This window comes from Equus przewalskii, chromosome 13 (genome assembly GCF_037783145.1).
Source record: "Equus przewalskii isolate Varuska chromosome 13, EquPr2, whole genome shotgun sequence".
Classification (NCBI taxonomy): domain Eukaryota; kingdom Metazoa; phylum Chordata; class Mammalia; order Perissodactyla; family Equidae; genus Equus; species Equus przewalskii.
In genome coordinates this window covers 27,159,062-27,184,831 of record NC_091843.1, presented here as the reverse complement: position 1 = coordinate 27,184,831, position 25,770 = coordinate 27,159,062, and the positions used below count along the sequence as shown (strand labels likewise).

The following is a 25,770-nucleotide window of genomic DNA, read 5'->3' as shown; positions in this document are numbered from 1 at the left end:
ACCAGAGCTCTTGGGACCCTGTCTTTCCTCCCGAACCTGCACCTGATCTTGGGTCATGTGCCTAGGTTAAGTCATGTGCCTAGGGTGATTTACCTAGTTGGTAGCTGAACTGCATTCAAACCCCATCTGCTGCCTCTGAGCCCTAGGGCCTTATAACTATGACGACACTGTAATGGGAATGACTCACATTTACTGAGTGACTGCCATGTGGCAGGACTGTCCCTGTCTGTGTATATTAACTCACTTAATTCTCTTAACAACTCTCAGACAAAGGTACAGTTATCTCCATTTTTCAATTGGGGCCTAGAGGTTATTTACAAAGAGGCAGGGCCGAGCAGCACAGTGCGTGCGTACGCCTTGCTCCCCCCGTGTGTTCCGTTCTCGGCCTCGGAGGCGCGTGGTGGTTGACGTTTCCTTTAAGATGGCCCCTACTGTGGACAAATATGATGTCAATGAAATAAGATTGGTCATGTTGAAGCTGGGGGATGGGTACATTCGGATTCATTATTCTTTCCTTGCAATGTGCTCCCCCATAAAGATTGGGGGAAGAAGCCATAGCTCCCTGTGCCTGTCCGGCAATAATAATAATAACAACAACAACAACAATAACATACTGCGTGCTGAATGCTGTGGTGCTGCGCCATGAGCATCTTCTCAAATAGTCCTCCTGACGGATTGTATCGTTCCTTCTAGAAATGTTTACAGAGCTCCCTCTGTGTGTCAGGCCCTGTGTTCATCAACGGACTTTACAGAGGGGAGACTGACCCTAGATCAGTCAACACGTAGTGGTCATTATGACGTGGGTGCCAAAGGATAAAACGTGGGATGAGAAGAGCATCTGAAGACTGAGCGGTCAGAAAAGGCCTCTTGCAGGATGCTGCAGCTGAAGGACGAGGAGGGGCCACGCAAAGATCAAAGAGCAGGCCCAGAGCTTTCCAAGCAGAGGGAGCAGTAAGCACGGAGCCAGGGAGCAGGAAAGGTTGCTGGGCTGGGGAACAGAAGGGCTGGAGGGTGGTAGGTGAGAAGGTGCTAGGAGATGAAGTCAGAGAGGTAGACAGGGTCTGGGTCTCATGCTTGGATTTTTCCCAAGCATCTTGTAACCTGTAAGTAAAGGACTATTAATAACCCATTTTACAGGTGAGGGAAGTAAAGCTCAGAGAAGTTGAGTAACTTAGCTGAGGCCACCACAGTCAGGAAGGGTCGGGGCGAAGACTAACCCAGGAACCCATACCCCTCGCTGCTCCACCACCTCCCTGCCAACATTATGAGGATCAGCAGGGCTGGGCTCTTGTTCTGGCTCCATCCAGGAACCCCCATTCTTTATCTAAACAATGAGGAGGAGAGGTAGGCTATGCTGTGCCCTCCCTCTGAGGGGGCCACCTTCCAGAAAAGGCTTTCAGGTTGTGGAGAGCTGACGAGTGAGAGGGCTTTAGGTGCTGTGTGGCGACTGTCCCCACCGAGACTTACAGACCCTCGCCTACGCAGAGACAGGTCAGACCTACTAGCAAGCTCCTGCCAGGGTCCTACTATGTGCATGAAATGGTCTCAGACACAAGTCAGCCTGGTGTGGCCCTTGGGCTCCCAGCCCCTCTCCCCTTCATGCGCTGCGCTCCCCACCTGCTCTCCCAAGACTAGGCCCGTTCCACCCGTCACACACTGATGCACCTATGGGATCAGCGCCTCACACCCCAGCCCCATCATAAGCCCCACGAGGGTGGAGGACATGACAGCATTGTGCATTGTTACATTCCCAGGGCAGAGCCTGGCACTTTCTCCGGGCTTAATAAATATTTATCAAATGAATACATCCTTCGATGCCTGGCTCTCATGTCAGCATCTCCTAAGGCGGTTGGTCAGTTACTTCCTCTCCTGGGCCCCCATCTCATTCTGTGTGTGTCCTTCAGACTTCAAGCTCCTTGAGGACAAACAGCACTTTACTCTTTTCTGGGGCCCTTGCACATTGTAAGACTCAACCATATGTGTTGAATGAAGTAACAGATTGTAGTATTTTCTTTCCTGCCAAAGACCAGGCATGGCCCATTCCAAAAACCTTGCTGTGGGATTCAGGGGCCATAGGTTCTAATCCTCCCTCTGCCACTAGCTGGGGCAGTTTTCTCGTTTGACCAGTGGGAATCACAGAGCCGTGTCCTAATAGTCCAATGGCACCGTTGCTATGGAGACAGACGGGGAGAGTGGAGAACCAGCTACCGTTACAGAGTCGACAACTCCCCATGGGCAGGGACTTCCATTTCTCTGTGTGCCCAGAGTCCTAGGGCCAGGACCACAGCAGGCCCTTAGTATGTATTTTTTTTTTTTTTAAAGATTTTATTTTTTCCTTTTTCTCCCCAAAGCCCCCCGGTACATAGTTGTGTATTCTTCGTTGTGGGTTCTTCTAGTTGTGACATGTGGGACGCTGCCTCAGCGTGGTCTGATGAGCAGTGCCATGTCCGCGCCCAGGATTCGAACCAACGAAACACTGGGCCGCCTGCAGCGGAGCGCGCGAACTTAACCACTCGGCCACGGGGCCAGCCCCCCTTAGTATGTATTTTTGGAGGAAGCAGACATTTGGTTGTTCTGGCACACTTTGCTGTGTGGCTTTGGGCGAGTAGCTCCCTTTGCTTGGGCCTCATTTCCCCACATGAGGAATGAGGAAGGAACATGGATTCCATCAGTGGTTTCATAATCTGTTGAGGGGAGAGTCACTGGGTCCTTTTAGACGCTGATGAAGTCTATGGACCTACGCCCAGAAAAAAGAGGGGGAAAAACTTTCCTGGACCTCCGTTAAGCCCCTTGGACAGTGGAGGATTTCTGAATGTCCTTCTGATGACCTAAATTCTGTTCTGTGTCATTCCTTCAAGCCACTCTAGGCCCTCAAAGTGCAGCATTTCCCCTCAGCTGTCTTGAAGACTCGTTTTCCTGCGGCTTGAGATCAGCTCAGAAAGGTTGGGGGTGGGACCGAGTCTATTAATAGCCCTTCCTCAGCTGATTAACTCTCCATTAATTTGCACTCCGTTACCAAGCGGAGCAGGGAGAGCCGAGCTAATGGGCCCGGGAAGAGGAGAGGGGTGGCGTGGCTCCTGTGATGGATTATCCTAGGGCCCTGACGCGACGATGCTCCAACCCTACCTGGCTGTTCCAGAGCAGAGCAGCCCAGGGAGGGACGAGGAGAGAGGGGAACGCCTTCTTTTAGTCATTCTGTTTTTGCCCAACCTATTGGGTGCTTCTTGAGGTCTTTGCCATTTTGTGTTCATTTGGCACGGTGCCTGGCACACGTTAAGTCCTTGACAGCTGCACCTCACCCACCCCCACTACCGACTTGCTGTCAGACCTTGACGAGTCTCTTTCCTGGACCTTCACCCCAAAAAGAATGGCATGTAGATCTCCTCGTGAGTGCCAATTGTGATGGATAGGCAGTTGTTACCTGGAGGGTCATGTTAAGAAAGATGCTGGTGTAGGAGGAACTTAAGCCACAGTGAGTTTGTGATACGGGGAAGGGTCACACATAGGCCACATGTTTGACATTCCTGGTCACTGTGTGATCCCTGAGGGCCCTTCCAGCTCTGATATCTGTGATAATGTGTAATGTCTCTGGGCCGTGTTACTCTCCCCATGAAAGAGGGATTTCTCATTCCATCCAGTGCTGATGACTGACTTCCCTCTAGAATATGTTCTTTGAGACGCTAATCTCAGTCTGTCCTTGTTTGGTTCATTCATCTTTCCATTCAGCAGATCTGCCTGGGTGCCTCCCGGGCCCCAGGCACTGAGCTAGGCCTGGGAGCACTTGAGGATCCTCATTGCTACTTCCAGACTTGGCCTTCCTCCTAGTCCCGGGAAGGAGGTTGGCCAGGGATCATGTCCTCCCCTTTACAGAAAAACAGCAAGGCTCAGAAGAGGGAACAAGTTGCCCAAGATCACCTGCTGGTGGGAGAGCCCAGGTGGTCAGCCCCAAGAATGGTTGTTGAGCCCCAGGTCCCAAGATCCTAACTCCCCGTCAGGCTAGAAAGATGGCTCTGGGAACACAGGGTTGGGGGTCTGGCCTGAGCGTGGGGGTAGGGGCCAGCCAAGGGAACCCCATTACATTCTCAAGCCACAGTCCACTGGCCCCGATCTGCCCTTGGGCCCCCATCCCCAGGGCTGGGGTCATACCCAATCAAAACCTTCTTTTGATTTTTTCTTTTATTCTTAGCTCTGTTCCAAAAATTACAAACGTGTTTGTTCTCTTCTCCCCATGTCCCCCCTTCAAATTACTCAGCTGCTGCTCCGGCTGCAAGGCCTGGAACAGATTTAGTGCAGCCAAAAGGCTGTCACGAGATGTGTATTTCAGAGGAACTTCCTGAAGAAAGTATAAACAGCCTGACCTGGGATGGGAAAGAGTGCTGGGGGAGGCATCATGTGACAGAATGTGCCTCCTGCCAGAACAGGCCCAGCCGCCGGGGTTTACTAAATGAGGCGCTCGGGGCCGCACGTAGAAGCAGTGTGGTCCCTGGGCCTGGGGGCTGGTGGGCCCGGACTGTGCATGCTGACCCTCATGTTATAGATCTTAGACATCAGAGAAGGAAGAGTCTTGGTCCATCTGTGTGAGGTGTGCTCTGTGTTACGTCCTGCGTCTGCCTTGGATTGACTGTGTGACCCTGGACACGTCAGTCAATCTCCATGAGACTCAGTTTCCTCAAATGTAAAATGGAGATTAGACTAGTCCCCCCTTGTAGAGGTTATTGTGAGGGTCGCCTGAGGCGGTATTTACTAAGCCTTTGCATTCCTCTCATCAGCCAAATTCCTCGTCCTAGGCCTTTGCACTAGGATTCCCTCCGCCTGGCATCTTCTCTCCTCAGCCCTTTGCCTGGCTGGTGCCTTCTCATCTTTCAAGTCTAAGTTTAAGTATCAGCTGTCCAGACCAGCCTTCTTTGACCACCCTAAATAGCCTGTAAATCTTCCCACGTTCTTACTCTCCGTCACAGCTTCCTTCTGTCTTCTTCCCAGCCTTTCTCACTCTCTGAAATGATCTTGCTTGTTCCCTTGTTTACCTCTCTTCTCCAATGGAGGGCGGCGGAAAACTCCATGAGGGCAGTCGCTGTCCCAGTCTTGGCATGCTGTGTCACCAATGCCTAGACAACGCCAAGCACAGAGTAGCCATTCAGTACACTTGTTTTAGGGGAAGGAAGGGAGGGAAGAAGAGGGGGAGGAGTTGCCACCATCACCACCATCATCATCATCATCACTGTCATCACCACCATCATCATCGCCATCATCGTAGCAGGAATCATCATAGTACTAGTAATAGCAATAGTGCTTATTATGTGGCAGGCACTATTTTCTAAGCATTTTACATACGTTAACTCATTTAGTCCTAAACAATAACCTTACGAAGTAGGTACTGTTGTTATCCCATTTGGCAGATGAAGAAACTAAGTAACTTGCCTAAGGACCTACAATTGATAAGGGTGGGACCTGGAATTCAACCCCCACTCTGGAGCCCAAGCTCCTAACCACCTCCCTGTGAGTGGAGGAGGCGAGCGAGCCCCCGGAACCTTCAGGGAAACGGCAGCTGTTCTATTACTACTGCGGTTGTCACTGTCGTGGTCAAACCCTGAAGCTTCCAGGCTTTCTACCGCCTGCCTGGGCCGCAGGGTCAGAGGGCCTGGGACCTGCAATGGGATGCTGCCACCAGTGGCATAGACCAGCTTCAGGGCTGTGTCCCTGGGGTTGAATGCAGGAGGCTGTGATGTGGAGCTGCTGTCCTTGCTGGAGGGGACTGGTGTGTCTCAGGTGGACAGCCCTGTGCCTGAGGTCACACGCTGATGAGCAGCAGAGCCCAGCCTGGGACTCCCAGGGTAAGACCCTTTCTATTAGCACCTGCTGCCTGCTTATAAACTTCTGTGATTCTTGGAGTCTGTAATACATTTCTTGGGCCTCTGCTGTCCCAGCATACTGAGGATCTGATGGGGAGGATCTGAGAGGGGCTGGCAGGAGGGTGATGGTGATGCAGCCGTGTATGCGAAGCAGCTTTCTACCATGAAGACGGATGAGCCCAAGGCATTGACTAACCGTGTCCCCTCTCTGCCTCTCTGTCCCACCCACACTCCTCTCTTCAGATAATCGACAGTGAGAATGAAGCCCTCCTGGCAGCGCTCACCAAGACCCTGGATGACATCCCTGAAGATGACGTGGGTCTGGCTGCCTTCCCGGCCCTGGACGGTGGAGACGCACCGTCCTGTGCTTCGCCTGCCCCCCTGTCTGCGCCCCCCAGCCCCTCCCTGGAGAAGCCCCCAGCCCCGGCCCCTGAGGTGGACGAGCTCTCGTTGGTGAGAATTTGTTTCCAGCTGAAGTGATGGTGGTGGTCTGGGCTGTGGTGTCTGCCTGTAGGGGTGGTGGGTGCGGGGAGACCAGCTCCAGCCCCTGCAGGGGTCTCCATGTAGCACCGGCCCCCGGGGTTCACGGCAAACAGCCTGGACAGGGCATGGGAGGCCTCCCTTTGCCCACCTGTATAACTAGACTAGCCAGAGGCTTCCCCTCTACTCTCTAGGCCTTTGGGATTTCATGGATTGACCTTAACTGTGTGTTAAACCCTTGAAATTAGAGGCAGACATTTTCCTAAAGATTATACATGCACACAGAGTAAAAATTCAAGCAGGAGACATGGACAGTTAAAAGCAAAACCTCCATACCAGTCACATAGTTGCTTTTTCCTTCCCCACACGTAACCATGGTTACTGATCTGTTATTTGACTTTCCTCTTCCACCTTCTTTTATTTTTTTACTGCAAAAGGGAGCCTCCATTATCCTCTGCTCTGCACCTTGCTTTTCTCAGTCAACTGTGTGTCTTGGAAACTTCCAGACAAGCACACGGAGCACTGTTTCATCCTTTGTGTTGGCTGCATAGTGTTCCTTTGTGAGGGTGTACCATCACTTACTTAACCAGCCCCCGGTTGATGGGCATTTATGTTCTTTCAACTCCTCCCTTGTTCCAGTGCTGTGGTCGCTCTCCTGGTACAGGCCTTTGCATGCGTAAGTGGATAGATTCCTAGAAGTGGAATTCCTGGGTCTACAAGCGCGTGATTTTTCACTTTAGGCGGATACCTCCAGACTGCCCTCCAGAGAGGTTCGACTGGTTCTACTCGCACCAGCAAGCTCAGTGCTGTCGGTGTGAGTCTGTGTGGAATGTGGAAACACACACACGGAACCACAGCTTTCTGGGGAGAAGGCCTCAGCTTTTATGAGATTCTCAAAGGGGTGTAGACCTCAAAAGTGGCTGGAACAGTTGCTCTTGACTCAGGCTGAGGGTGCCAGAAGCCAAGATGTCATGAGGTGTGAAGTCCATCTTCACACGACCTGTCTTGGGCTCCTCACCTTGGTTCTGTAGCTCCTAGGGGTTGATAAGACTCAGCTGGAGAATCAGAGTCTTTCGGAGCTGGGAGGGCTCTGAGGGGTCTTGGGTCGTGGAGAGCTTGAGCTGCAAAGGCCCTTGGTGATCATCAAGCCCAACTCTAGGGAAACTGAGGCCCAGAGTGGGGAGGGCCTCTCCAATGGTCACACAGCAAGTTGGTGTGCCGGCGAAGACTAGAACCCGGGTGTTCTCACTACTTGGCCAGGACCCCTTTCCTTCTTTCCCACTGCCTTCAGGTTCCCCAAAGCATTGTGAAATGACTAGTAAGCTCCTACTGTGTGCTGGGCACAAGAGGGTGTTCAGTCCCACATTGTGGCTCCTGCTGATAGGGGTCCTGCTTCCTTCCAGACTGGAATCAGACCACCTGGGTTTGAATCCCAGTTCCAACAATTAATGCTTTTGCGTCCCTTGGGCGCCTAACCTCTCTGACTCCACTTCTGGGTCTACAAGGCAGGTTTAATAGCGGTGCCCGTCTCAAAGGCTGTTAGGAGGAATACAGCAGGTAATACATGTGAAGCACTTATACTGTGCCTGGCACATACAAGTTGCTCAATAAATGCTATCTGAGTCAGAGTTCTGGCACGACCATTAGCGGTAGTAACGAGGAGTTCTCAGTGCCATTTCTGTACGCGGCTCTGGAGCGGGATCAAACCTCTGAGAGGCAGAGAGCGACCCCTGCTGGTTCCTCGGTTTATTTGCTTGTTGTTAGTAACAGGTGTTATTGAGCACCTGTTAACAGGTGCTGTGCTGGGCACACAGAAAGGGCACTCACGGTCTAGACTCCCAGCACACTGACAGACCTCTAGAAAGGCCCTGCGAAGTTATCGAGACGCCTGGTTCTTAACCTGGAGTCGTGGGTCCCAGAGAGTCCACCAATAGACTGATGGGGACCCAAGGACCTCTCTGCATCTGTGCGTGAGGTCAGCAGCTTCTCTCATGTTCTTAGAGGGACTCCTGAGTCAAAAAATGTTCAGATCCAGTCATTTAGTCCACTTGCCCCCATTATAGCAATGGAGAAACCAAGGCCCAGAGAGGGAGAGGACTCACCCAAGGTCTCGGTGAGATGGACCTGAGCTGGGTTAGAACCAGGTCCCTTCCCTCCAGCCCAGGGATCTTTTCCTGTCCACGCCAGAGAATCACAGATGTACGCCTGTTGGTGTGGGGTAGTGGGGATCCTCCAGCCCCTACTGGAGTGTGGAGTGACCTTTTCTCTGGTTCCGGGGCCTTTGGCACTCCTTGCTGGGGTGACCTGGTGAGCGTGTCCTCCAAGGAAACACTTGGTGCTGTAGCAGAAGCCCTTCATGCTTCCCGACTTGTCCTCAGCCCCGGCTGTGGTCGGATCCCTGGTGGAACTTCCGGGCGCTCTCAGCTCCCTGCTCTCTTGGCTGGGAGACGTTGTGCACCTTGCCCACTGGGTGCGAAGTGTAAACAGTCTCAGCGATTTTTATAGAAAAATTAGAACAGCCAGACAGCCTTAAGCGTAGCATGCGTCCACTTGTGTAAAAACAGTTGGGTGGGTTGGAGGTGATATGTGCGTACATGTTGTTGTATGATCGAATCCCCCTCGTCATAGGGTCACATGAAGGTGGTTAATAATAGTTGCCTCTGGGAGGGAGAAAGGGGACCTCGGGCAGAAGGGAAACTGGCTTCTACTTGTCCACCCGTTAGTATTGTGGTGTATATTTTTTTCACCATTTACAAGTATTACTTGTTTAAGAAATTAATTTTTTTAAAAGAAATATGAATAAGCCAAAAAACCAAAAGAGAAATCCGCTGGAATCCCACACTGAAGGATCACTCTGGTGTTCTTCCAGATTGTGTGTGTGTGTGTGTGTGTGTGTGTGTGTGTGTACTCCAGGTGTATGCAGAGTGCCCCAATAAAGTATATACATCCTATTTTAACAGTAGAATGGACAGACATTACCCGAGATCTGTTTGGGTTTCTCAAAGTCATAGATATTCTTCTTGGATTATCAACTCTGAAAGGATTGACTTTTTTTGGCATTCTTCTGTGTGTTTGGGATTGTTCGACAATCTGCTTCTGTACTGCCCATGTTGGGAACATATTCAAGGTCATTAGTGCCGTGGTCCTGTGATGACCCGGGGTCGGGGCGTGGTCAGTCCTGGGGGGCGAGCTCTGGGCTTGGGCCTCTCTCTGCCGTGCCCTTCTCTATGTCTTCCGGCTGCAGCTCAGCCTCGGCCCCTCTCCCCTCTGCTTCTCCTGCAGCTGCAGAAGCTCCTCCTGGCCACATCCTCCCCGACATCAAGCTCTGACATCCAGAAGGAAGGGACCGCCTGGCGCCAGGCAGGCCTCAGGTCCAGAAGTCAGAGGCCTTGTGTCAAGGTATTTCTGCACATGCCCCAAAACCCTCCCAGGCCCCCAGGTGGCCTCTGGGGCATGACAGCCTCAGCTCTTGCTAGGGGGTGTCAAATGCAGTCAACTCCCAGTTTCCCTCCTTGCTCCTCACACAGCCTTGCAGCTGGTATGCTGGGCACTTCTTGAGACCCAGGCCAGTTCAGGGTTCTAGAAAGAGCACGGGACTTTCTCACACACTTCGGTGTTGCAGGCACTGTGTTAGACGATGAGTGAGAGCAGGGACAGGGAAGATGTGGCTACCCTCAGGGGCTCCTTCTAATGGGGTGACAGCGAAACGTAAGATCCTCACCTGTTGTGGAGACCACAGGCAGGAGCTTGGGTTTCTTTTGAGGGAAGCCGTCAGAGAGTTGAAAGCTCCATCATGAACACCCAGGAGTGAAGTATGTCCCTTTTCCTCCTTGGACTGCATCTTCTGAGACTTCTAGGAGAGGCTTAATAGGTGATTTCCCAGCGTTCCTGTTACTCAAAGCCTGCACCAACCCTTGCCATCTTGTCCCTGGGCACTTCTGCAGGGGGCTGTTCATACCATCCCACACCCTCTGGGCAGAAGCGGGATGGCATCTGTCTCAGAGAGTAGCTCAGTGTAGGAGCCTCTCGCCTGCCTGGGCTCCCCTGGGGGGTGGCCCTTGTCCCTGTGTCCCTTCCCTATTTCTTCTGGCTGACCTCCCAAAACAAAGGTCCCCCCCTCATGTTCCATTCTGTCAGGGGGCAGCAGCTAAGCTCCATTGTAAGCCAGCTCTCTGTCCCCTGGGAGGCTAAGAAGCCCCGGGGAACTGAGACACACCTGACAGCCATTCTAGTCCCAGCAAAGAGACCGTTGCACTGGGAGGAAAGGCCCTGTGTGGACAAGTGGTGACAGAGAAGGCTGGAGAGAGTGGTCACCTGGGGCCAGACTGCAGGGGGCCCCAAATACCTCGCCAAGGGGCCTCCCTTTTATCCTATGGGCACTGGGAAGCAGCTGAATTTTTCTATTCCTTATTTTTTTTTAACAGCTTTATGGAGGTGCCACTTGCATATCCTAAAAGGCACCTGTTTTAAAGGTCCAATTCAATGATTTTTAGTAAATTGACACAGCTGTGCGGCTATGAACACAATCCAGTTTTAGAATATTTCCAGCATCCCAGAAGGATCCCCATGCCCCCACTTACAGTTAATCCCTGTGCCCACACCCAGCCCCACGCAACCACTAATGTACTTCCTGGCGCAACTGCTGGAGGCTGGAGTTCAGAGGACAGGATGGGTGGGGCGGGGCTGTGGCAGCGAATCTGGAAGGGGTGAAATCCTTGCTGGGCACTCTGTTAGGAGGCTGGTCATTCCTTCGTTCCATCACCCAAGCACTGCCAGGTGCCAGGCTCTGTGCTGGCAGCTGGGGATAAAGTGGATGAAACCTGGCAGGTCCAACGATCCAGGTGAGACACACTGGGCCTGGCCAGTGGCTGCAGGGGTGGGGCTGAGGGCAGGAGCAGTATGGGCCTGCCCCCTCACTCTGGCCTCTTTCCCTCTCTAGATGGACAGCACCCAAGACAAGAAGGGCCCCATGACTCAGTCTCAGAGCCGGAGTTGCACGGAACTGCATAAGCACCTCACCTCGCTGCCATCCTGCCCCCAGGCTACAGCCCGCTCCTCAGACACGAGCCTGCAGCCGCCACGCCCCCTTAGTCCCTGGCTCCCTGCCAAGGAGGATGAGGAGCTGGGTGAGGACTGCCCGAGCCTCCAGGCAGCTCCAGCCTCTCCCCGGGACTACTCAGCACCAGGCAGAGCAGGCCCTGGTGCCCAGGTCTCCCAGGAGGACATGCAGGCGATGGTGCAGCTCATTCGCTACATGCACACCTACTGTCTCCCTCAGAGGAAGCTGCCCCCACAGGCCTCGGAGCCAGCCCCGCAGCCCTGCAGCAGCCCCTTCAAGCAGATCAGACCCCGGCCCCTGTCCCAGCACCCTTCCAAAGCCGCTTGGGCTGAGTTCTCCATCCTGAGGGAACTTCTGGCTCAAGATGTCCTCTGTGATGTCAGCAAACCCTACCGGCTGGCCACGCCTGTCTACGCCTCCCTCACGCCCAGGCCCACCGGCCCAGGCCCAAAGACAGCCAGGCCTCCCCTGGCCACCAGTCCCCCGTGGAGGAGGTGAGGGTCGCACCTTCTCCCAAGAGCACCGGGCCCACACCCAGCCTGCGCCCACTGCGCCTGCAGGTGAAAGGGCACGTCAGCCGGTCGGCCAGGCTGCGGCAGGAGGAGGAAGATGAGGAGGAAGGAGAGGAGGAGGAGGAAGAAGAAAAAGCAGAAGAGGAGGAGGATGAGGAGGAAGAAGAGGAGTGGGGCCGGAAAAGGCCCGGCCGAGGCCTGCCGTGGACCATGCTGGGGAAGAAGCTGGAGAGCTCGGTGTGCCCCGTGCGGCGCTCCAGGAGACTCAACCCCGAGCTGGGCCCCTGGCTGACGTTCACCGACGAGTCTGAGTCGCTGGTGCCTGGGGAGCCCCAAGGAGCTCTGCCCTCACTGCGCTTGGCTCCTGGGGCCTACGACATGGAGCGGGAGCTGGGCAGCCCCACGGACGAGGACAGTGGACAAAACCAGCAGCTCCTACGGGGACCCCAGATTACAGCTCTGGAGAGCCCCTGTGAGAGTGGGTGTGGGGACACGGATGAGGACCCCAGCTGCCCGCGGCTCTCTTCCAGAGGTAGTTGGAGTCGGTGGTCTGCAAGAGAGGGGGCAGGGATGGGGTGTGGCATCTCCCCCTGCGCTGTTGGGCAAGTCCCTTCCCCTCTCTGGCTCTCAGCTTCCCCCTCCTGTACACTGGGCTAGCTGGGCAGATCTTCAAGAATTACCCACACATCTCTGAGTTTTTCATCACGCCTGGGTCAGATGCTACTTAAACGAGGAATGAGATGCCTGCCTTCATGGGGCTTGTGTTTCACGGGGGGAGACAGGCAATCAAAAAGTAAATAAGAAAAGAAGTTCATTGCAAATTGTGAAAGGTGCCCTAGAGACATCCTGGGCGATGATGTAACCGAAGGTGTGAGTATATTAAGCTCCACAGTGAAGTTGAATTGTAAATGGTGACAACAGGGGTGATAGTAATGCCACAGTTATCTGTTGTGTGCCTGAGCCAGCCCTGGTCTAAGACTTAACACAGATTACCCCTCACAGGAATCCTGTGGGGTAGGTACTGTTATAATCCCCATTTTAAGACACAGAGATGGGAGGCACAGAGATACCTAGTCATCGGTTCCGCTGGGCAGTCCTGCGTCCATCCCAGGCAGAGCCCACAGCACTGGTCTTGGGAGCTGGGAGCTCTGTGCCACCGTGCTACACCATTTGGCCAGAAGGGGTCGCCCTTGTACCCATCTGCTGTTTCTGCAAAATCATCTAGATCCAACCAGCCATTAATGTTGCTGAGACCCCCGGAATGAAGGTGGATTCCGGTTGTTGCTGCCCTTCCCTAAAAATGGCAGGGGCTTTTGGGTCACGTGCCTGAAGGGAGCTGTGCTTGATACCACTGAAGTTCGGGGTCTCCTAAACATCCATTAATGATGCCATGTTGGGGAATCTTATTTTTTTCTTTTTTGTCTTTTCAGACTCTCCCAGGTGCCTCATGCTGGCCTTGTCACAAAGGTAGATTTTTGGAATTATTGGTTTATTATTCCATGAGACTTTGTCCTGTTGGGTGTGTACATTGGGGTGGGCAGCTGGGGATCTCTGGGTGGTTCATCAGTCCCTGAGCCTGGCCCTGTCCCCATGCCCCTACCCTGATGGCCATGTGGGGCCCTCAGGAGCTAAGTTCCCTTGGGAGGGAGTTTGTTTGTAGAAGCTGGTCTCTGCAGGCCCTGGGGAGAGATGGGGAATCAAGACCTCAGCCCATTTCATAGGCTGTCCTGTCCAGGACCCAGGAAAGAGTTCATTTCTCCACGGGGAAAAAGCTGATAATGCTGTGTGGCTTTGGGCAAGTCTCTTGCCCACTCTGGGCCTCAGGAGCTCCATCTGTAAAATAAGGAGGTTGATGATGCTTGTCCTCCCCTCACCCTCCAGCAGATCTTTTTCACATCTCCCAGGAGAGCTATGCAGCTTTGAATTCCTCTGACAGCCAGGGTTGGGGTTCCCAGCAAGTTGTTCCCAGGCCTCACTTTGTGAGCAGCAGGACCAGGGTCTGTCACTGTGTCCCCTTGCCCTCCTTGTGTTCTCTGGGAGGTGGGGCCTGCTGCTGATGGGCCTCTTGTCTTTCTGTCCTCCCTGCCCCCACCAGTGACCCTCCTTTCGACAAGAAGAGTTTTGAGCAGAACCTGACGGTGGAGCTCTGTGGCACAGCAGGTGAGCCGGGCACTCAGCTGGTGGGGTGCCCTCGGCAGAGCTGGCAAGAGCCCCAGCAACAGGTCCCCCACACTGAGCAGCCCCTGGCCAGTGAGGGGGTACCCCATGGAGCCCTCCCTGCTGCCACTGCCCAGGCTGCACCGGGTCTTGAGATGCATAATGAGGGCGTTATAAGGAGGAGGGTCAGGGCCTGGGCTCAGCCATTCGGCTGCCAGCAACCAGCACATGAGCTGATGGGAAGAGAAAGAGACACACATCTTCCCCCAAAGGAGTCCGCAGTCCCCTGTGGGCGGCAGACTCATACCATGGCAAGTACTGTTCGTTATGTGCTAGTTCCAGAGAATGTGCAAGAGCTCCGGAGCACTGAGGAAGGGGCAGGCAGGGTGGGAGTGTGGCCTGGGAAGGTTCGCAGGGCACCCAAGGCAGGGCCACTTGCAGGGTGAGTAGAAGCTGGAGAGATGGGGAAGGGCAGGGCGTCCCTGGCAGCAGAATCGGCAGGAGCAAATGCATGGAGGAGCAAAGGTACAGGTGCATCTGAGGAGACTGTCACCTGGTGCAGGGAGGTGGAAGAACTGGGAGCTCAGGAAAGAGCAATCAGGAAAGGCCGAGAAGAATGCCAGGCTGAGGGCTTTGGTCTGGATCTTGTAGACTCAGGAACCCCAGGGAGGGAGAGGGCTCGGGCATTTCGCGAGTTCCCTCGGGTGCATGAGGGAGGATGGAGGCCAAGGTCAGGTGCAGGAGTATAAAGGGCATTATGGTGGTCACATCCAGGTGGGAGGTTTTAGCCATGGTGCCTGCCCCCTCTCCACTCTGGGAGACATCTGAGACAGTTGGGAGGGCTTGTTGAGTGACTAGATGTGGAACCGGAAAAGCTATCTCGGATGACCTGGAGGCTTCGGCTAATTGCCAGGCTACAGAAGGGATGGTAAGTGGATTTCATCACATGCCAGCTCCGAAGAATTGAGGATGGGCTGTGTGAGAAGGAGTCCCAGGCCACATCCAGGCTCAGCCAGCAGCGCTGTGATTGATTAGTGATGCCTGCCATCCACTGGGTTGGGGGAGCAGGGGCATGTATGCCACTTCTTTGCCATCCCAAACTAGGGTCTCGGTGTCCCTTGGGGAAGTGATCTGTCTTCACCTTGCATTTCTCCTCTTGCTTGGGTAGGACTCACCCCGCCCACCACGCCTCCGTACAAGCCCACAGAGGAGGACCCCTTCAAACCGGACATCAAGCACAGCCCAGGCAAGGACATGGCTCCCAGCCTCCCCTGCCCCAAGGGCCTCCAGCTTGGGGCCACCACAGGGCCTGCCCACAAGCTGCCAAAGAAGCGCCCCGAGCGGAGTGAGCTCTTGTCGCACCTGCGGCATGCCACAGCCCAGCCAGCCTCCCAGGCTGGTCAGAAGCGCCCCTTCTCCTGTTCCTTTGGAGACCACGACTACTGCCAGGTGCTCAAGCCAGAGGGCGCCCTGCAGAGGAAGGTGCTGAGGTCCTGGGAGCCGTCTGGGGTGCACCTTGAGGACTGGCCCCCGCGAGGTGCCCCACAGGCTGAGGCTCAGGCCTCCGGCAGGGAGGAAGACAGAAGCCATGATGCCGGCTCCTCCCCGAAGGACAGCATGCTCTTGAGAGACCACGAGATCCGCGCCAGCCTCACCAAGCACTTTGGGCTCCTGGAGACTGCCCTGGAGGACGAAGACCTGGCCTCCTGCAAGAGCCCCGAATACGACACTGTCTTTGAGGACAGCAGCAGCAGCAGTGGCGAGAGCAGCTTCCTCCTGGAAGAGGAGGAGGAGGACGATGAAGATGAGGACTCAGGGGTCAGCCCCCCTTGCTCTGACCACTGCCCCTATCAGAGCCCGCCGGGCAAGGCCAGTCGGCAGCTCTGTTCCCGCAGCCGCTCCAGCTCCGGCTCCTCATCCTGCTGCTCCCGCTCACCCGCCACCCGAAGGACCTTCAGGTACAGATGGGTGGCCTCCAGAGGGACGGTGGGCAACTGAGGACCCCCGTTGCCAGGGTATCCGGGGAGAGAGGAGCTCTGAACCTGGGGCCGTGTCACCCTGTGTGCCTGTGTCCTGATCAGAGGCTCTGGAGGTGGTCTCCTCAGGGGTTATGGGCAAGTCCTGGAGGCAAGTGAAGCTTGCTGTGTGATGTTAGGAGTGGCCCAATCTCCTGGCCTCAGGGGAGGGAGAAAACCCACTTCCTGGTCATTGGTGGCCTTAGGTCTAAATGAACGTGCCCCTTATTCATCTGTTTTCTGCTTTTCTATTTGTAAAATGGGTAGGTTTTTGTGTAAACGTATATATACTCATACAGTTAATAACCTATGTGACATTTACATGTAAAAGAAAGATTAACATGATTCTAATCTGGGCTCTGGAAAATGCCTGGATTAAAGCAATGATAAGGTTTCTTCCCATTTCTCGATCCTGCTGAGTGACCTCCAGCAGCCAGCCATCCCCTGGAATCTCCTTTCCACAGGGATGATGTGTCGTGAGCCTGTTTGCTCAGACCATCTTGGCTCACTGAGCCAGACTGCAAGAAGGAGCTAGTCCAAAAGTCCTCGGGGAGCGGGAGCAGAAAGGATGGAGGTTTGGCTTGTTTTGGTGGAGACAGGTTGCTTCTCTGCCTGATCACAGCAGCACCTGCCTCTTGCTAGGAGAGTCCTGATGAGGGGGTTGGTGCAGGTCCCAAATCTTATGCCTGCGATGCACCCAAGTGACCACTAGATGGTGCTCCTGGGCCTAGCACAGTGCTACAGCCACCTGGATGGCCTGTTACCAGCCAATGGCTGGGCCCCACCTGCTGAGGATCTGATTCTTTAGGTCTAGGGGTGCTGGTGGAGAATTTGCATTTCTAACAAGTTCCCATTTGATGATGCTGTCGCTGGAGTGCCATACTCTGAGAACCAGAATTCAGGCAATAGAAAGGTAGCTTTTCCAAGGAAACTTCAGCTTTATATTTACACTAACAGCTCCTACCTGTTTGGAAACCTGATTAGAGCAAAAGCTCCTGTCCCCATTAAAATGTGCAAAGAGGGGCCGGCCCCATGGCCGAGTGGTTAAGTTCGCGTGCTCTGCTTTGGCGGCCCAGGGTTTCACCAGTTCGAATCCTGGGTGCGGACATGGCACTGCTCATCAAGCCATGCTGAGGCAGCATCCCACATGCCACAACTAGAAGGACCCACAACTAAAAATACACAACTATGTACCAGGAGGCTTTGGGAAGAAAAAGGAAAAATAAAATCTTAAAAAAAGAAAAAAACGTGCAAATACATCTAACTGAATGTTCACTTTTAGGGGGTTTGTGGATACCCCAGAACCTAATGTTAAGAAGCCCTGAACTGTCTGTGACTCAAAATGAGTTCCCCAGTGACTTCTCTAAAAGCCCTTCCTTCTCTGTATAAGGCAGGGCTTCCATCAGACCTCTCCGAGCCCTCTTTTCGGCTCCATTCTGTTCCCAGGGGTCACTGTGAGCTAGATGGCTCGGTGTCCCCCTTCGACAGTTTTATCTGCAGTGTCTGCTCAGAAGCTCCTAAGGTTCTCTTCCTGTTGAGGCGCGTGCCCTGCCTCCTTCCCCTCCTGACCAGCGCTGGGGTGTTGGGGTGGGCATGCACTTGCTGCGAATATTTGGGAGCCTCTCTAGAAACCCCCATAGGTTCTCCTTTTCCTCTTCCCGCTTTTGGGCCACTTCAGGGCTGGCTTTCCCTGCTCCCTGGAGAAAGTTAATTGGTCAACTCAGGTCCTGCTCAGCTGCCTGGTGGGGCTCAGCACCTCGTCCCCTAGGCATCAGCCTTGTCCAGACTCACACTTCTTCACCTGTGCTTCTGCTACCAAACATCGGGCAACAGGCGGGGTTTTGAGTGGGTTTAACGACATAAACCTCAAACCCCACGGTACCTTCCAGTCACTCTCAGCTCAGGAAACTAGCCTTTCTGTTGCAAATGGATGATGATACTATGGTTGTATAGCCCTTATATTCGCAAGTCGCATCCCCTTCTCTCACCCTATTTGAGCTCCAGAGATGCCCTTGGAGGGTGTGTCTGCTTCTTTATCCCCATTTTATAGATGAGGAAGCTGAGGCTCAAAGAGGTTCAAGAGGAAAGCATAGCGAGCAGTGATTGAGCAGTTCCTGGGCTGAGCACTCCTGTGCATTTTCTGATTTGATGCTCACCAATGGGCGAGGAGGCGGCTACAATGGATTCTCCCTATTTGACAGAAGACCTGAAGCTGAGAGGGTTTGAGGAACTGGCCCAGGGTCACCCAGCAGGGAGGTGGTAGAGCCAGGATCCCAGTGCAGGCTGTCGGACTCAAGGTCTCACACTCTTGTCCTCTGAGCTGTCTTCCCAAGGAGGCAGACGGTGCGTGGCTGAGCCGGACTCGCCCACGCCTCCCACACTGTGCTCCTTGCACTGCAGCCGCCCGGCGCTGGCGCTCCAGGGAGAGGGCGGTGTGCAGACAGGCAGGAAGGCACAGGCGTGCAGCTCCCGGGAGCCTCCTTGGCTTGCGTATCCAGACGGATTCACCTGTTAGCCACACCGGACGTGGGGGCCACGATGCCAGGGGTTGCTTCTTTGCCAGGCACCAACCCCTGGAGAGCGCTGGGTCTAGGATCAGCAGACTTCCCTCTAGCTCTGGCTTCCCCACCTTCTAGCTTTAGGCGAATCCCATATTGAACCTGAGCCTCAGGGTTTTCATCTGGAAAATGGAGCAACATCAGACCTCATAGGTTTGGTTTTTTTCATCAGATCAAATACGATGATGAAGTGAAAGGGTCTTTCTACCCCTAATGGTGTAAGAGAGCAAGGTTCAGAGGGTTGTGATGAGCAATGCGGTGGTTCCCAGCGATCTGGTCCCAGAAGCTGGCAGGGAGGCGTGTGTCAGAGTGTTCAGACCCACACACAGCCCTGGCTGTCGAGGCCGAGGCGGCAGGCTGGGCTTCTGCAGGAGGGAGATCTCCTAGTCCTGCCCTCGTGAACCAGTCCTAAAGGAGCATCCCTTGCCTCCTGGAGCACCCCCGTCCCCCGCCCGGCCTGGTCCCTCCCGAGAGTGAGTGCCTCTGCTTTGCTTGTTCACTGACAGATGTGAGAGCAGAGGGCCGTGTTCAGACGGAACGCCAAGCGTCCGGCATGCCAGGAAGCAGCGGGAAAAGGCCATTGTAAGTGACCTGGGGCCCGGGAGCCCAGAGCGATGGGGATGAGCAGGGGCGTCAGGAAGTGCTGGGCTGTGTAGACCTCAAGTCCTTGGAGGCCGGTGGTGGCCTGCAGAAGAGAATCATGTTTCTCTCATTTAAGAAAGCTCAAGGGTCACCAAAGGGCATCTAAGGTGGCACCGTGCAAAGTGTGGCCGAGGGCCTGGCCGTGTGGCCTGCAGTCGGTGGTGGTTGAGGCTTCCGCATCAGGGGCTCGGCAGGGCTGAGAGGGCAGGCTGTGGGGGAGGGGGGAGCAGGACCACCAGGCAACAAACCACCCTGCCACCACCTTCTGTGTGACCTTGGACAGGTCCCCCAGCTTCCCTGAGCCTTGGTTTACTCGTCTGTACAAAAGGGAGTTGGACCTTGAGCTTCCTGAGGGTCCGCCAGCTTGACCAGGCCTAAGGGACCAAGAGAGCCCGTCCCTTGCTCCTCACCCACCTCCCTGCTCCTCCCCAGAGTTAGTCCACAGGCCCAGGCCATCCTGATGATCCTGCTGCAAAGCACCCCACAGAGAAGATTCCTCAGGAAGCTGCAGTGGGGGGCTGGAGCTAGCCCCTTCATGCACTAGGAAGGAAGGAAGGGAAACTAAGAAAGTACGGAAAACCAGACTCCACTTAATTGCTTTCCCCCTGACGGGTGCTTCAGGGTGGGGGGACACATGAGGTATGCATACCCCAGAGGTACACAGCTGTCGGCAAGCAGGTACCTAAAACCACAGGCTGTGGCTGAGTGTCTTCTTGGAATCCATGTGTGACCGTTCAGGAGTTGTGACATGCCTGGCAGTGTCCCAGGCCCTGGACAACAACCGTGAACCAGACATACGAGGTCCCCACTCCCATGGTGGGGACAGAAAGGGGAAAAAGACAACAGACTCATAAACAAGGAATAACAGTATAATTACAGATTGGGAAAGTGCTCTGAAATTAATCACGTCACGACTGAAACAGTTGAAATAAACAGTCGTGTTTTGACTGTTGGGAAGGATGTATTTACATGGTGGTCTGGGAGGGGCATCTTCAAAGACCTGGGCCCCGAGGGGTGAAAAGGAGCCAACCAAGCAAAGATTCGGGGAGAACAGTGGAGCGGAGGCAGGAAAGGGCACTGTGAATTCAGGGAGCTGCGAGAAGGTCGCAGAAGGAATTTGTGTATTGAGCTGAACCCGGACGGTCCTAGTGTGGGATGCACAGTTCCTGTGAATGCTGTGGCCCCGAGGCCTGGGCTTTCTTCTTTGCCATCTGGGCTGTGAGAATGAGATGGCTCCAGAATCACTGACTTAACTCGTTCCCAGAGAAAGCCTGTCCAAACCAGAGCCTGTGGGTTTTGCCCACAGGAGCACGGGTTTCCAGGAACGCGGCTGGAGTTTCTCCAGCAGGTCAAAGCGATTCTTCCAATGGCGGTGGCTCTAACTGGATCCAGTTGCAGATTGGAGAGGAGAGATGGGGAGGGTCCAGCGCTGTTTCCCCCACCCTTTCCCTCTGCTGGGTTTCCAGGGGCCCTTGGGCGTGGCACTGAGCTTACCTGAAGGTGACCTCGTGGTCAGTGTCAACACACTCCTCTGGCAAAACCAAAGATAATGGTGCCTCCAGTAGCTCTACACCGCCCACTCCGTCCCATTGCCTTCCTCCCAGCCTCCTCTGACGCGAGCAACCTGGCTCCTGGCGCTCACCCCTTGCCTTCCTTGGTAACTTGCCTTTCCATCCCAACACCTGCCCTATCACCAAAAAAAACTCAGACTCAAATACAGAAACTACTGAGTATGCAGTTCTGTTGACAGTGATGAATCCCTCTCCTTTCTCTGCCCAGCCTCTGCTCTTTTCCTTCAAGTAAGCAATTGCTTCCTTTAGGGGCCACTTCCCCATCCAACACTCGGCAGCCCCCCTCCTCCAACAAGGCAGGTCCCCTGGGATAGTGACTGTGATTGTCCTCTCTGACTCCAGCCCCAGCTGCTATCACTTGCTCGGCCAGGAGCCATGGACTGTTCACTTGGACTCCATGGGAGCCCGCCACCAAGGGGACCCCAGGAAACCAGAAAAATGATGCCGTCCCTCTGTGTCCCTCTTCCTGAGCAGGGCGAAGGCCGCGTGGTGTACATTCGAAATCTCTCCAGCGACATGAGCTCCCGTGAGCTGAAGAGGCGCTTTGAAGTGTTTGGCGAGATTGTAGAGTGCCAGGTGCTGACGAGAAGCAAGCGGTGAGTGGAGTCAGTGCTATCGCAGAGGAGGGGCATGGGGGGGCAGAGGTCCTGATCCAGAGCTGGCCACACAGAAGACGCCCGAGGGGATTTTTGGAACATATTTGACAAAATCCACAGTGGAGTCCTAGAGAGCAAGGCCCAGGAGAAGGACCAGTAATGATCGTACAGCCCAATAACACGTGCTGATGGTTTGCTGAACGCCAGGCAGTTTCCATGCATTCTCTTGCTTAAATTTTCCAGCACGCTTGTGACATATGCATGCTTATTCTCTCTGTTGCTCCCCCTTTCTAGAGGAGGTGAGACAAGTTAAGTGAGCAGCTAGTTAGTGGCAGGGTCAGATCTACAGCCCACACCCTGGAGCTTGTGCAGGGCAGCAGACAGCCCCTGGGACTTGAAGGCACACTTACATCGGGACCTCACTGTGCTGCAAGCCCCACACTGCTCACATCCCTCCGTTCCTCTGCAGCAGCCAGTCTTGACTTTTCCTTCTGCTGGGCAGCCCTGGTGTTTCCTCACTCACCTGAGGAAGCAGTGTTTTATCTGTCAGGGCGTCTGCAAGAATATGCTGCAGATAAATGCACCAATGAGATGTCAAAACTCTGTCAGTTTTGAAATAATTCTGAAGTATCTCCCGTCATACTTGCAAACTAAGTTATTAAGGTTTTAAAATTCTAATTTAATAATAATTTTCAAAAGCTTCAACAAGAAAAGAGTTTCTGCATAAGAATAGTCACACACCTCACATCTATTAGGGTGGCTACAAAAAATAAGAATTGTTGATGAGGATGTGGAGAAATTGGAAGCCCTATTGGTCAGAATGTAAAATGGTGCAGCTGCTGTACAAAACAGTATGGTGGTTCCTCAAAAAATTAAACATAGAGGGCCAGCCCCAGTGGCCTAGTGATTAAAGTTTGGCACACTCTGCTTCGATGGCCCAGGTTCAGTTCCCGGGTGTGGACCTACAACACTCGTCTGTCAGAGACCATGCTGTGGCGGCGGCTCACGTAGAAAGAGGAAGATTGACAACAGATGTTAGCTGGGGTGAATCTTCTCCACCAAAAAAAAAAAAAAAAAAAATTCAATATAAAATTATCATATGGCAATTCCACTCCTGGATATTTACTCAAAAGGCTTGAAAGCAAGATCTAGAAGAGAGGAGCTGGCCCCGTGGCCAAGTGGTTAAGTTCATGCTTTGGCGGCGCAGGATTTCGCCGGTTCGAATCCTGGCCGCAGACGTGGCACCACTCATCAAACCATGCTGAGGCGGCATCCCACATGCTGCAACTAGAAAGACCTACAACTGAAAAATACACAGTTATGTACCGGGGGGCTTTGGGAGAAAAAGGAAAAAAAATAAAATCTTAAAAAAAAAAAAAAGATCTAGAAGAGATATTTGCACACTCGTGTTCAAAGCACCATTATTCGGAAAAGCTAAGAGGTCGAAACAACCCAAGTGTCCGTCAACAGATGAATGCATAAAGAAAATATGGTATATGCATGTGATGGAATATTATTCAACATTAAAGAGGAAGGGGATCCTGTCACATGCTACAACACAGATGAACCTTGAGGACATTATGTTAATTGAAATAAGCCAGTCACACAAAGACATGTTGTGTGATTCTACTCACGTGACGTATTTTAAAGTAGTCAAATTCATAGAAATGGAAAGTAGAATGGCGGTTGCCAGGGGCTGGAGTCGGGGGTGGGAGTTGCTCTTTAATGGGGACAGAATTTCAGGTTTACAAGATGAGAAAGTTCTGAACTGTACACTTAAAAATGGTAAAGATGGTAAATTTTACATTCTGTGTTTTTCCCACAATATACTTTTTTTAAAAAAGAGTCCTTGCACAAATGGAACTGTTCTAAGTTCTGTGCAGCCTGCAGGATATCAAATGAAGAGAACATGCAGAAACAAAGCAAACAAATTAATCTCTAAAGAGAAGGGTCAGTGGGTTAAGATTTAAAAAATACACGTATCTTGGGGCCAGCCCGGTGGTGCAGTGGTTAAGTTCGCACGTTCTGCTTCCACAGCCTGGGGTTCGCCAGTTCGGATCCCAGGTGCGGACAGGCCACCTCTTGGCAGGCCATGCTGTGGTAAGCGTCCCACATATAAAGTAGAAGAAGATGGGCATGAATGTTAGCTCAGGGCCAGTCTTCCTCAGCAAAAAGAGGAGTATTGGCAGCAGATGTTAGCTCAGGGCTAATCTTCCTCAACAACAAAAAAAACACATATCTCAGACACACTACCAGTCTCACATTTAAAGAGGCAGAAGCATTCCCACTTTGGCCTGGTTCAGAGAGGTGTCAGGAAATGTGGTCCAGTTGAGTGTTTATTAAGCACCTATTGTTGGTAAGCCTGTCCTGAGTGGTAGGAGAAGGCCACATTGTCTCTGCCCTTGAGGAGTCTACAGAGTGGATGGATGGATGGATGTATCAGTCAGGATTCTTTCTCATTGTTCATGGAACTGAAGAGTCAGAGGGTAGAAGTGACTTACACCCCCCTCGCCTTGACATCCTTCTCAGGCGTGCTTCCCTCGTGGTCACCAAGTAGCTGCCTACAGCTCTAAGCTTATCTCCTACCAAGGGAATCAGGAGTCTCCCTCAAGGTTCCAACAAAGACCTGGGATGGATTCGTTGGGGTTCCACTTTGGGTGATATCCTTGAACAAATCACTGAGGCCAGGGAGGGCCAGCATCATGTGACTTACCCTGGCACCCTGAGCCTGGCTGAGCTCATGGTGATGTTGTCAGAGGAAGGAGAGTGGATGCTGAGCAGGCAGGCGTAACCGATGTCCACTACAAAGGATGAGATGTATATAGAATGCCAGCGATGTTAGGGAAGTGGGAAGGCCAAGTTAGCAGCCAGGGAAGTAAAGGACGCGGGAGAGAGGGATGGGGGCGTGGGCATGGCAAACCCAGGAAAGTGGCGATTGTGAAGGAGATCCAGGGGAGTGTGGAGAGCCTCGGCTTTCAGAGCAGGAGGCCTGAGTTTGAATCCCTGCTCTGCCACTTGCCTTTGGGCAAATTCTGAACTCCGCTGAGCCCATTTCCTCATCCCTGAGGTGGAGATAAGAGCAGCATCCATTCAAAGGGCTATCTGGAGTGTGGAGGTAGTGTGGTGGCACACATTCAGTAAGTCACCTGCTATTATCATCATCATTATTATTATTATTACTACGTTGCAGAGGTCAGCCCGGCGACTGTCGTCATCTCTATCTGGGAGCCAGGCAACATGGTTACCGAATCATTGTGGCTTTCTGCTCCTCACCTAGTAATGGGTGGTCTGACAGTGTCAACCAAGCTGGCCCTGTGACACGGTCCCCTGTCCTCTCCCCACAGGGGCGAGAAGTACGGCTTCATCACCTACCGGCGTTCTGAGCACGCTGCGCTCTCGCTGAGGAACGGCGCTGCCCTGCGGAAGCGCAACGAGCCCTCGCTCCAGCTGAGCCTCGGAGGGCTGCGGCAGTTCTGCTGGCCCAGACACACTGACTACGGTAAGTGCACGGGCCCTGCCACAGTCCAGGAAGACCCAAAGCACGAGGGGCAGTGACTCCTTTACTGAAACTCAGACCAAAGCCCCCTCTGGACACAGCTCCCAAGCCCCAGCTCCAACGTGCTGCTTGGCATAACTTTGCAGCCACTTTGCCTGGAGGCCACCATCTTGTTCTTGTGGTCTCTGGTCCATCTCGTCCCGTCCCAGGACTGGTACCAAAGAGATGAAGCCTCCCATGGTCTCTTGGAAGATCCAGTCTTGTGCTCACAGGGCTGGTGGTTGCCCTGCCCCCTGGAGAGGCGTTCCATGGTGGCCCTGACAGGCACCAGCCTTGTCCATTAATGGGCCACAATGAAACAATATTATCACTCTGCTCTTGCCATTTGGGGACAAGTTGGTGAACAAGGACGAAGAAGTACAATTTAGGAAAGAATTATTGGTAGGGCAGAGTCCATTGCAGCTTCCCTATTACAGGGCTGAGTGACAGGAGGCTTAGGAGGGTTCCAAGCCCGGCATCGCTCCACCTGTCTCCATGTCCACTCATGGGACCCAGTTCCATGTCTGTACAATGAAGGCATCCTCGTTTGTTGGCCCCCTCACGTGACTTCTGCAACATTTCCTAATGGGCAAGACGCTGGGTGGGGAAGTAGTATTATAGGATATCGGAGCTGGAAAGGAGCTCTGGGGTGCTCGAATTCAGACCCCCCATTCTACAAACAGGGTGGCCAAGGCCCTGAGATGTTGCTGTCACAGCAGAGTGGCAGAGCCGATGCTCACTGTCCAGTGCTCTCTGAAGCCTTGGGCCACATCTCCTCCACCGGGCTCACCCTGGT

The 25,770-nt window shown here is 53.6% G+C and overlaps 1 protein-coding gene across 1 annotated transcript in view; it reads left to right on the top strand.

Moving 5' to 3' along the window:
• Positions 1–25,770, top strand: part of PPARGC1B (PPARG coactivator 1 beta) — a 110,967-nt gene that overhangs the window by 77,601 nt on the left and 7,596 nt on the right. The window contains 10 exon segments of the mRNA XM_070570491.1: positions 6,093–6,302; positions 9,612–9,728; positions 11,269–11,820; positions 11,823–12,432; positions 13,331–13,367; positions 13,996–14,060; positions 15,226–16,015; positions 19,137–19,212; positions 21,318–21,439; positions 24,784–24,938. Of these exon segments, the coding sequence (XP_070426592.1) occupies positions 6,093–6,302; positions 9,612–9,728; positions 11,269–11,820; positions 11,823–12,432; positions 13,331–13,367; positions 13,996–14,060; positions 15,226–16,015; positions 19,137–19,212; positions 21,318–21,439; positions 24,784–24,938 (2,734 nt within the window).